The sequence below is a fragment of the Leptodactylus fuscus genome, chromosome 1 (assembly GCF_031893055.1).
Source record: "Leptodactylus fuscus isolate aLepFus1 chromosome 1, aLepFus1.hap2, whole genome shotgun sequence".
Taxonomy (NCBI): domain Eukaryota; kingdom Metazoa; phylum Chordata; class Amphibia; order Anura; family Leptodactylidae; genus Leptodactylus; species Leptodactylus fuscus.
Genome location: NC_134265.1, coordinates 226848665 through 226860954, shown reverse-complemented (window position 1 = coordinate 226860954; position 12290 = coordinate 226848665). Strand labels below are relative to the sequence as shown.

Below are 12290 nucleotides of genomic sequence, written 5' to 3'. Positions count from 1 at the left end.
TATTGGGGTTAATACTGTGTGCAGAGGCAAGTAAGTAAGGGACATAATAGAGTGCGGAGGAGGGGGTCAGTCGAGGTCTTCGGCGTCAGTTGGGATGGGGGGGGGGGCCCCATGTCAAAAGTTCGCCACGGGGCCCCGCCATTCCTAGTTACGCCACTGACAGTGATGACTAGTGTTTGAGAGGTGCTCCATGTGTACAGCCTGTAGACTCCTGTATTTCAATAGGTTGGTGTGTTTTGCCAAAAACAAGAACCTATAGTAGAAGGTGAAAGAAGGTTGAGGTAGGAAATTGGTAGACAAGCGTTAGTAAAGTCAGAAACAGAAAAAAGACGTAAGAAGACCAGATCAAGGATTTCACCATCTTTGTGTGCATGAGAAGTAAGTTGTAAGATTTATTGCAGAAATAATAAATCCTAAACTATCACTTTTATTAAGAATTTAATTTAATTAAAATAGAGTATTCAAAAATCACTGGACTGACCAGGCGCAGAATAAGAAATTAGCTGGATATATCGATGTATCAAATATCCCATCTGAATCTGGGAGTGACTATCAGCACATATAGGGACTAGAGATGAGCAAGTACTGTTCGGATCAGCCGATCCGAACAGCACGCTCCATAGAAATGAATGGAAGCACCTGGTACTTCTGCTTTGACGGCGACCGGCCGCTTAACCCCCCGCGTGCCGGCTACGTCCATTCATTTCTATGCGAGCGTGCTGTTCGGATCGGCAGATCCGAACAGTACTCGCTCATCTCTAATAGGGACTACATATGTATTTGAATCCACATGTCCAGTCTAACAAACTGTGATATAGTAACTCATTAGCAGAGAAAACAGATTGCCTTTATAGCAATTAAACGTGTATCCCTCTGCTCTGTATTAAAATCTCGGCGCGTTTCCCTTACTATCTCATCAGGAGAATGTAATACCATACCATTAGTACTAGCACCTACCATCTGCATGCTGGGAACTGCAGTTCACACTGGAATTTTTTCATCTACACTGCTGCATCATTTAGCATAACTATAACCTGACCTATTATTTTCACTCTTTTAGTAAGAACATGGATGGACATACGGATTGAAGTACGTATAAGATAATCCTTTAATAGTTCCACCATGGGGAAATTCAGTGTGTTACAGCAGCATGGATAAGACAGTAATATATTACAAGAAAGAACACATACAAGCTCAGAATAGCAGATGGAGAAGATAGTAGGAGTTATAGCAACCAAAAAGAAAAGACTTCAGGATCATTTAGTTCTCTGTGCGGAGTGATCTCCGCTTATCCTGATGTTAATTATACAGCCTGACCGTGGTTGGGAGAAAGGATCTCCGATAACGCTCCTTCTCACACTTGGGGTGCAGTCGGTCACTGATAGTACTGCCTAGTGCTGTCACTGTCTCATACATAGGATGGGAGTTGCTCTCCAGCATGGAGCTCACCACTGACAGTATCCTTCTATTACCCACCATCTGCACTGAGCCCCCCCTACTGGCTCCCCAGGACAGAGCTGGCCCTTCTAACCAGACTGTCAAGTCTGTACGTAATCCCTATATGTGCTGAGGGGCCTGGAACTGATCACCCCCATAGTTATATCCAGCCTATTGCTTCTGCATATGGTCAGTCCAGTCATTATTGGATTCTCTAATTTAATCAAGTTGTTAATAAAAGTTAAATTTTAGGATTTTTGATTTCTGCTTTGACAATTCTGTTGGTTTTCCAGAAACTTATCCCCTCAGTGAGCAGTGGCTCTGTATAACTAGGTCATGTATATGTGACTTAAGAGCAGAGGCAGCTCCTAACAACACAAGAAAACGCCAGTACAATAAATAGCACTTGGTGGGAGCCATGTTGCCTAATGCCCAAAGAGCTTCAAGTCTTAGCGCCTGCACTATAGCAGCACGCATGCGTGCCCGGGACACAACACAGACAGCAGTCGATCTTCCCTCAGATCTAGTGGCTTGGTAATATGATAATATCCCTTTAACAGCGCAGTCTACGCGGAGAGGCGGGACGTGATGACGTCACGAATGCAGCTGACTGGACACGTACGCTGCTCGGCGCTGCAGTGTTATTGTGTTGTATGAGGGGAGAGCTGTGAAGAGGGAGAAACGTGAGGGTGAGTGGGCAGCCCGGGACCGAGTGACAAGGCGCCGAGCTGACCGGACATGTGACGGACCGTGCGGCCAGGGACATTGCAGGGAATAGCTGGTGTGTTATCAGCGCTCCATTGTCCTTTTCCTCATATAATCCTCGTAATGAACTTTGCGCAGGGCTGACTGCGGCGTGTGCTTCATTGTTTAGCTTTCATTTGTACACGGTGGCCGTATGCTGTGTGTTGTTCACAATGGTCACTGTTGGCCTTTGTGACAGGTCCTGAATATGGTGTACACTGGGGAACACTTCATGTGTGAGGCAACTTGGATAATGTTATTATGGAATATTAAAGGAGTGTACACATTTACATAGATACAACTTCATTTAACTGATGCTGGGTTCACACCAGTGTGGTCTCCGTTCTCAGGTTTCTGTCTTCTGCAGACGGAAGGAGGAAACCTGTCATGCCGAGTCCGGCCGTGAGCACCGGTGAGTGTTTTGTGCTCTCCGCGGCGAAACCGGTTTTTTTACACCCGACACAAAGTCCTGCATGTCCGACTTTATGTCCGGTTAAAAAAAAAAAAAAAAAAACGGTTTTGCAGCAGAGAGCACAAAACGCTCACCGGCGCTCACGGACAGACACTTTTCAAACTCATTCATTTGAATGGGTTTTGAAAAATGCCTGCAGGTTTCCATTTCTTGCCCGAAACCTGCATAATGGAGACCCTGGGCGCAGATGTGAATGAGCCCTTACAGGGGTTGTCTAGAGTAACTTTTTATTTATTTTTTTTTTGTAAGAGGACACACATACTCGCCTGTCCCTGGTACAGTCCTGCTGCTCCACGATTTTATTTTGTTAGAGTCCCCAGCACACGTGACCGCTCAGGCCTGAGGAAGGAACATGTGACGTCTAGCTTCATTAAGGCTGGGTTCACACTACCACCCCGTTTCTGTTGTAAACCCGACAGCGGTCGGCTTGTCAGCAGTCAGCTTTAACACCCATTCATTTGAATGTTTTTTTTTAAAAGGTGACCGCCAGTGTCAGTATGCAGCCTCTCTGCCTGGAAACCAATTTGTTTGCACGGACACAAAGTCCTACATTCAGGACTTTGTGTCTGTGCAAAAAAAAAAATTAAAACTGTTTCCAGGCAGAGAGGCTGCATACAGACACTGGCAGTCACCTTTAAAAACCCATTTAAATGAATGGGTTTTAAAGCTGATTGCTAGCAAGCCATCTCCTGTCCGTTTTCCGTCGTGGACAGTGGTGGTAGTGTGAACCCATCCTTAGTTAGTCTGCTGACTAGCCTTAGTGGTCACATGTGGCGAGGACTCCCGTCAAAACAAGACCCTGGAACAGTAGTACCGTACTGCTTTAGGAAACACCGGAGCACTAGGGACAGGTGAGCAGTGAGCTCCCAAACTGCTTGGTTGCTACAGTAATGAACTGACATAATGCTGTCACTTCATTACTGTACTAATTGGGCTGTTTGGCATTTTGATGCATCACAACGGACTATGATGCAGTGTCTTCTATGTGCATGACCGTGTTCATTCTGGGTACTGTAGACCGTTTTCCACAGACTGAACTCACGTGCAAGGGCGTACCTCTAGCAGTGGCAGTGCCCTTGTTGAGCTCATTTGCATATTTTAAAAAAGGGCAATTTCTTCACAATTGAGGCACTGATTCAGAAGGGAAAAACACAGTTTCATTCTGGTGACCCTAACCTTTCTATTTGCTGGGCTGGGTTCTGTGTAGTAAGTGGATCAAGCAGCATTTTGTCCTGGTTGGTGCAGGAGTAGGGGTCCATCCCAGTGTACATCCAAAAAAAAAAAAAAAGAAATGTGGACTACAAATAGATTTTTTTAGATTGTAAATCTGTGATATTCAGCAAGATATTGATGTTTCAATTAACTAGCACCTTCATCAGATTCTTAAATACAGCATGGGTAGCACATGAGGAGGAGTGTATGGTGCAGGAATATTATAGAGAAAAGCGCACTTTCCAGCAATACCACCCATCCTATTGGGTATTTACAATGTCAAAATCTTTCTGGATATCACAGCATACCCCATATAAATTGATAACCTAAGTTAAGAGTTCTTTTCTCTTGGATCTATGATGGGTTCTAGTGACATTCTTTTAAAATGGGTTATCTCATGAAGAAACTATATGTCTCTGATATATGCAACTCATTATCTTTAACAGACTCTCTGTATGAGTGACTCTTATTCCGTGGTCAAGTATTTCAGGAATTGCCATTCTTAAGGCTGTCAGTAAAAGTAAATATTCTCCTTTACATCTAGAGCTTGCAATTTATAGAGACCTAATAATTCTAATAACTGAGAGGTAGACACATTTGTCACCAGTCTAGATGATTTTCAGTGATTCTGCATGCTGTACTGTAATACAGTTAACCTGCATTAACACATTGTAATTTAACTATTGAGAAAGGGAGGGATGAATTGCTGTTGATTTGTTTCTCCTCTTATATTATCTAGGGTTGGTGAAGAAACTCTCCCAACATGCATCAGAAATTGCTGAAGAGTGCCCATTACATAGAGCTGGGCAGTTACCAGTACTGGCCAGTCCTTCTCCCCAGGGGAATTCGGCTTTATACCTATGAGCAGATCCCAGTCTTCCTTAAAGACAATCCATACATTACTGATGGCTACAGAGCTTATCTTCCATCCCGTTTGTGTCTGAAGAGGTGAGATCAGTATTTGTGACTTACATTTTAGAGAATCGGTAAAATTATACCTATAATGTTAGGCTATTTCCACACAGGACTGCAATGCTGCAGTTTACAACAACATTTAAGAGCATTGCAAATGGGATTTTAAGAAATTTATGCTGCAGGTTTTCACTGTGGAGCTGCAGCTAAAAATACATCGTTTTGTTTGTTTTTATTTATTTACAGCAGATATGCTGCAGACTTTCTTCTGAAGAAAATCTGCAGTGCATTCACCCTATGTGTCATATGTTTTAGGCTCCAATACACGTAAGAGAACATTTGTCCGAACCCACTGAGATTTCATTTTGACCAACAGACTCTTACCCTACCAAACAGTATTGTAGGATGAAAGAACTGGACAATTTTTTTGTTCTCGCAGAGACATAAGCCACCATCATAGATTGGCTGCTATTGGTTTACTTTCCTTTCCTTCCAGAGCTTTCTTCCTTTTCATGGACAATTGTTGAAGGTATCACTTAGCCAGTTCTGATGTTGTCAGGTGTCATCTGAAGCCAAATAACTTTGTGGTTTGTTCTTCTTACTTTCTAATCATGTCAAGGACCTGTTTCAGCCCTTCTACCTCTGATCGGTGTCTTCCTAATTGAGAGTGTGCGCTGGTACCACGGACACAGAATAATTCACTGTATAGTCAGTTATCAGTTTCCTTGCGCACAGAGCTACTTGCGGCAGGTGTACCAGACTCACAAGCGTTTATTGTTATCTTATAGAGTATATGTTTGACCAATCATCATTGTTCTCGTAGCATTATGCGCAGACATGGTCCAATCATCTTTTTTTTTGGTGTAACAACTGAAGATGCGACATACTGAACCGCTAGCAGTATGTCGCATTGTCATTGTTAGTCCGGTATGTCTACATGAATTTTTTTGAATAACGCTGAATTTGTGTTTTTTTGTTCGATGTCTGTGTTGGGTTTTTTATGGGACCAAATGTTCCTATTCATTAAAAGCTAAGTTTTATCTGGATCTATCGTTGTGCTGGATATATCTTTTTTTCTCATGCATTATGTCTTTTGCCTAAACCCAGTAGGCTATATCCGTGCATAACCAGTTTCACGTATATACATTTTTACCAGAGCATCGAGCCGTGAATCGTTGTGACATTGCATGGCATTACCTTTGGATGGAGATGCCTTCATCATAAGCATAAAGTATATCAAGTATAAAAAGTATATACACATAACCTTCACAATCACAGTACCTGACTTTTTTTTTCCCCTGATTTAAAGCATTTTTTGTCTGCTTCTGTCTGAGCTTGACTGAAATCTCCTTTTCAAGCTTGAGGTTTCTCTAGTATGACAAAAGGTGTTATTCGACCCATGATACCTGATGTTTACTACTTTGGAGCTCTTCTTGAAGTTATAGACATTGACCCACATTTGTGCTCGAAAGTGGCGAAAAATGTGTGCCAACTTGTGTATCTCAACCTCTATGTTCCGCTGGCTTTTTTTTTTTTTTTTTTAGATAGTGGGTGGAGCAGAGCTGGAATCTAGATGTGGCAGAGATGCCATGGTCTGCCAGATTTACTATAACACACTAGAAAATTGAGTTATATCACAAATTTATACCACTACCTGGCATAGATCTGCAATCAGGTTCGATTTACCAGGGCCTCTTAGGCCTGATTCACATCTGCATTCAGTATTCCATTCGGGGCGTCCACTTGGGGACCCCTTCCCTGAATGGAAACCTATACACATTAAAAAGCGGTTAATTAAGAAAAGGTTTGGATTTTGGTGGCAGACTCCCCCCTTTAAGTCATCCAGTTTTTTTTTCATATAGAAAGAAGATTCCTCCCAGCAACCCTTCAGTCCTTCACACTTCATAGTTACATAGTAGATGAGGTTGGATAAAGACATTAGTCCATCAAGTCCAACCTATAACCCTACAATCCCTACAGTGTTGATCCAGGGGAAGGCAAAAAACCCCATGAGGCTCATGCTAATTGCCCTATTTCAGGGGAAAAAATTCCTTCCCAACTCCAAATCTGGCAGTCAGTATAAAACCCTGGATCAACGTGTCCTTAAAATCTAGAGACCATAACCCATTATATTTTTCTCTTCAAGAAAGACATCCAGGCCCTCTTTGAACTTGTTTAATGAATCCGCCATCACCACTTCCTGGGGCAGAGAGTTCCAGAGCCTCGCTGTTCTTACTGTGAAGAATCCCCTTGTATGTTTCTGGTGAAACCTTCTTTCCTCCAGACGTAGAGGATGTCCTCTTGTCACTGTCACTGGCCTAGGAGTAAAAAGATCCTTAGAAAGTTCTTTGTATTGTCCTTTCATGTATTTGTACATTGTTATTAGATCTCCCCGTAGACGTCTTTTCTCCCTGTAGACTCTTTTCAGAATGACGACTTTGTGTTTTTTGGAAATGATATTAGAACCCTACAGTCACATATCTAATATTATTACTGCTGTCATTCACTTTTGGCATTGTTATTAACCACATCTGAATTCTCCAGACCAGCCAACTGCCTAAAATTCTACTTTCAGCTCTTGGCTGCTTCTACCCACACACTTTTTCCACATTTTGGCCTAGTATTATTAAATAAGAACATGGTGTAAAATATCAATTACAGTCTTACAGCTAAGGGGTAGCTGTTTCACAGATCCCACACACATTACATTTTTGTCAAGAAAACAGACCAAAATAGGGCACAAATTTTGATCCATTACTACAAACCATCAAATAACGGTCATGGAAATAGCAGAGGTTTTGTTGAATTGCCTAATATTAGGCACCCCCCCGGAAGTAAGACATACCCCAATATTAATCTTTCTGCGCAAAGATTGTTTGAAGGAAAACTTTACAGGTGGCTGAACACTGTGCGCGATGTTCCGTGTGCACAGGTATGCCGGCTGCTGACTCCGTTGCGATATGTTGTGTCCACTGTGTCCTGCTTCTGTAGGATGAGCTGGGAGATGCTCGCTGTGCATACAATAAGCATTGTATGCGGCGGAGGGTCCACTCTCCCAGCTCATCCCACAGCAGCAGGAACAGTGGATACAATGTACGGTATCACAGCAGCGGCCGGCTTTCCTGTGCACACGAAGCACTGCACACAGCTTTCAGCCGGCTGCAATGTTTTTCTTGATACAGTCTTTGCGCAGCAAGCACATCTCAGCGTAGCGCAGTGGTGGCAGCAGCACATAAAAATAAAATAAGACATCCCCTGAAAATACAACATAGCATATCTTTAGGACCAAAATTTAATATAAGACACTGTCTTATTTTCAGGGAGACACGGTAAGGATCAGAAGTTTTTATTTTGTCCAAATGCATAAAACCATAGAATTATTAGTGCATTTATCTTGTGAAATGATATATCATGTGATACCTAATACACACACTAATTTGGCCGTGCCTTCTGTCAAGGTAGAGGCCAAGAGAATCTCCAGTTTAACTACCGTATATACTCGAGTATAAGCCGAATTTTTCAGCACAGTTTTTGTGCTGAAAAAGCCCCCCTCGGCTTATACTCGAGTCAAGCAAAAAAAAAATAATTTTTTTTTTTTTTTTTTGGGGGGGGGGAGGGGGGTCTATGACCAGCCACAATAGTATTGTATAGAATCTCCCAGAAAATAGTGAAAAAGAAGCTTTAAAAAAATAGAATACAAAAATAAAGTAAATAAAAGTTCTAAATCACTCCTTTCCCTAGAATACATACAAAAGTAGAAAATGACTGTGAAACACATATACATTAGGTATCCCTGTGTCTGACAGTGCCCTGTCTACTGAATATAGGTTATCTGCAGTGCTCCTGTTCCGTCGGGAAGGGGTTAATAGGAGCACTGCAGATACCCTATATTCAGCCAGGCTGAATTCCAAGTGGGGGAAAAAAAAACAGTGCTCAGGGAAGGGGCAGACAGACAGACAACCAAAACACCCCCTCCCCTTCCCCAGCACCTACTGCACCCAAAAACTACGACCGTTTTAATTTTTGAAATTTTCCAGTAGCTGCTGCATTTTCCCCCCTCGGCTTATACTCGAATCAATAAGTTTTCCCAGTTTTTTTGTGGTAAAATTAGGGGGGTTGGCATATATTCGGGTCGGCTTATACTCTAGTATATACGGTACTTCACATCCTTTTGCTCCATCAGAGAGCTCATTTGTGATGTGCATGGGGTTTTACTGTTGTGTCTGTACTGTAGTACAGGATTGGCCAAAATGTAGCAAAAATGAAATGGCTATAATATGTACTGCAAAGATGTGTAAATATATCTTATAAATGTTTTGATTCTTTTGCAGCCTGTTCATTTTATCCAATGAAACTGTCAACATTTGGAGCCATCTGCTGGGCTTCTTGCTCTTCTTTATTCTGGGTGTTTACGACATGATGCTAGTTTTGCCATCAGCAAATGCTTCCAGGGAAGACTTCGTTATTTGTTCCATTTGTCTTTTCTGTTTTCAGGTAAGTCTTAGTTGATTTGGTATTTTGTCTTTTTTTTTTTTTTTTTTTTTTTTTATGTTGTGCTCATTGGTCTTAAAAGGGTTTTCCAATTTCAGACATTTATGGCATATCCACAGATACTTATAAGGAAACTTCACACTAGTTCTTCTCCTGGAATTATGTTGTGGGGTGGTATAATGTATGGTAGTTGGACCCTCTGGTCTTCATTTCAGCCACAATATCAGCTTGGTGTTTGGCTGCTTCTCAAATTAAATTGGGGATTCCATAGGAATCTATCTATCTCTATATCTATATCAAACATATTTGGTATTGCCATGACTATAATAATCTGTAGAATAAGATTGAAACATTATTTCACCTGCATAGTGGGCATCGGAAAAAAATGTGCCAGAAATAATGATCTTTCGCAATTTTTCCTTTAACCCCTTCCCGACATTCGCCGTAATAGTACGGCGCTGCAGGGAAGGGCTTCCCGCAAACCGCCGTACTATTACTGCGGATGCATGGTGCGCACACAGAAACTGTGTGCGCACCATGCACAGCGGGTGTCAGCCGTAATACACGGCTGACAATGCCCCGTAACACCCGCGGTCGGAACCGGGTCCGATCGCGGGTGTTAACCCCTGAGATGCCGGTGATCAACATGACCACCGGCACCTCCGGGGTTACAGTGTAGTATGGTGCCGATCGGCACCCCCCGCGCCGGTTTCGGGGGGTGCCGGTGTTCGTAGGGGGCAGCCCGGGGTCTGATCAGTGACCCCGGGTCTGCCCCTTCACTTACCCCGTCCTCGCGCCTGGCCGATCCTGCCGTAAATGAAGCTGTCAGCCTGTGCGTCCACACAGGCTGACAGCTTCCTATACACTGCAATACACGTGTAACACGTGTATTGCAGCGTATCTCTATTGAAGCAGTGATCAGCCGATCACTGCTTCAATCCCCCATGGGGACAGAAAAAAAAAGTGAAAAAAAAAAGTCAAAATAAAAAAGTTTAAATAAGTTTAAAATAAATTATAAATAAATAAAGCCCCAAAAATCCCATTTTCCCCATATAAAATGTTTTATTATGTAAAATAAAGAAAAATAGAAAAAAATATTACATATTTGGTATCGCCGCGTCTGTAATAACCTGAACAATAAAATTAAAACATTATTTAACTCGAACGGCGAATGTCGTAAAAAAAAAACGTAGAAAACCGCACAAAATAATGATTATTCACCACCTTTCCCTTACAAAATGTTCAATAAAAAGTAATCAAATGGTCAGATGAAAACCAAAATGGTACCAATAAAAAGAAGAGGTCTTCCCGCAAAAAATAAGCCCTCAAACAGCTCTGTCTAGCGAAAAATAAAAACGTTATGCCTTTCAGAAGATGGCGATGCAAAAACAATAGATTTTTTTCCCTGAATTGAATTCTATTCTGCACAAATAGCAACGCATTAAAAAATCATATAAATGAGGTATCACCGTAACCGTACTGACCCGCAGAATAAAGGTGACATGTTACTTATGCTGTACGCTGCACGGGAAAAAAAAAATGCTAAAAAGCAATGCCAGAATTGATGTTTCCTTTTACATCCCACCCAGAAAGAGTTAATAAAATCTAGTCAATAAGTTACAGGCCCCAAAATGGTGGCATTGAAAAGTACATCTAATACCGCAAACACCAAGCCCTCATATGGCCACATTGCCAGAAAATAAAAATAAAAATCTAGCTTTTACAATGTGAAGACAAAAACCCCAAAAGTCGCCAAATCATTAGGACATAAGTGACTGCGACTAGAAGGAAATGTGTAAGCGGTGCGAGCGTTTTCAGGGGACCCCCCATATTTAGAGCTTATGAGAGAGAAGACACCAGCGCTGATCCCCCAGAATGCCCCTCTTCCCCGTCCGTGTCATAGGAGCTAGTGGGAAAATAGAATGGGATTTGGTGTGCCCAATTTACTCCGCACAGCTTACACATTCACTTCGGGGTTACTAATGCTCACTACATCACTTGATAAATTCTTTGAGGGGTGCGGTTTTCAAAATGGGGTCACTTTCTAGAGGTTTCCACTGTTTTGACTCCTCAAGGGCTTTGTAAATGCGACATGGTTCCTGAAACTGATCACAGCCAGATCTGCCCTCTAAAAGCTCTTTGGCGCGCCTTCCCTCCTGCGTCTCGCTGTGCGTCCATATACTAGTTTACACCCACAAGTGGGGTACTATGGTAGTCGGGAGAACTTGCCTAACAAATTGTGGGTGCGTTTTCTCCTTTAACCCCTTGTGAATGTGCAAATTCTAGGGCTAAACGAAAATATTAGTCAAATAAATTCAAATTTGAAAATTTCACCTCCATTTTGTATTAATTCCTGTTAAGCGGTCTGACTATCTGTATGTAATGTACATCATTTCAAACTTTATAAAATGCATATTTTTCAAAATTTCCACCAAATTTCCAATTTTTTTTTATAATTAAACACAAAACATATCAACCAAAATTTACCACTAACATGAAGTACAATGTGTTCCGAAAAAACAATCTTAAAATCACTTTGGTAAGTTAAAGCGTTCCAAAGTTATTGCCACATAAAGTGACACATGTCAGTTTTGAAAAATCGAGCTTGGTCAGGAAGTCAAAAAGTGCCATCGGCGGGAAGGGGTTAAGTGAACTGTGCTTAAATCAATACCCACAAACCTCCATGACCTGAAGCAACATAAAGGCACACAGAAAGGCTGTACTATAGAAAGGCTAGTAATAAAGCGGCTTGTTTGATCCGCCAACAAGCACAAGCATCTGGTCGGTGGGACACACCTGGTGCTGGGAGCTGTACGTCTTCTGTGTTCCCCATCCTGTACTGGATTCACTGGTAACTCAGTACCTGTTGCTTCAAGCATCTGTACACTAGACTGGACTGGTGCTTTGAGAAGCGATAATATACTGATGTTTCTTTTCCACTAAACTACTGACTACTGCAGACTAGCCCACTCCTGTGACTTATGTAGCTACTATTATGTGCTACTAATCTTGACCGCTCTCT

The 12290-nt window shown here is 42.0% G+C and overlaps 1 protein-coding gene across 2 annotated transcripts in view; it reads left to right on the top strand.

Annotated features, from left to right (window-relative positions):
- The first annotated feature begins 2020 nt into the window (after positions 1–2020).
- PAQR3 (progestin and adipoQ receptor family member 3) overlaps positions 2021–12290 on the top strand; it is a 51269-nt gene continuing 40999 nt past the window's right edge. Inside the window, exons 1-3 of one of the 2 annotated variants that reach the window (XM_075283960.1) lie at positions 2021–2126; positions 4605–4813; positions 9109–9271. In XM_075283960.1, coding sequence (XP_075140061.1) covers positions 4629–4813; positions 9109–9271 — 348 coding nt within the window. In that variant the 5' untranslated portion in view covers positions 2021–2126; positions 4605–4628. Of the gene's footprint in view, positions 2219–4604; positions 4814–9108; positions 9272–12290 lie in introns of both variants that reach the window. The other variant, XM_075283953.1, reaches the window with a different exon arrangement.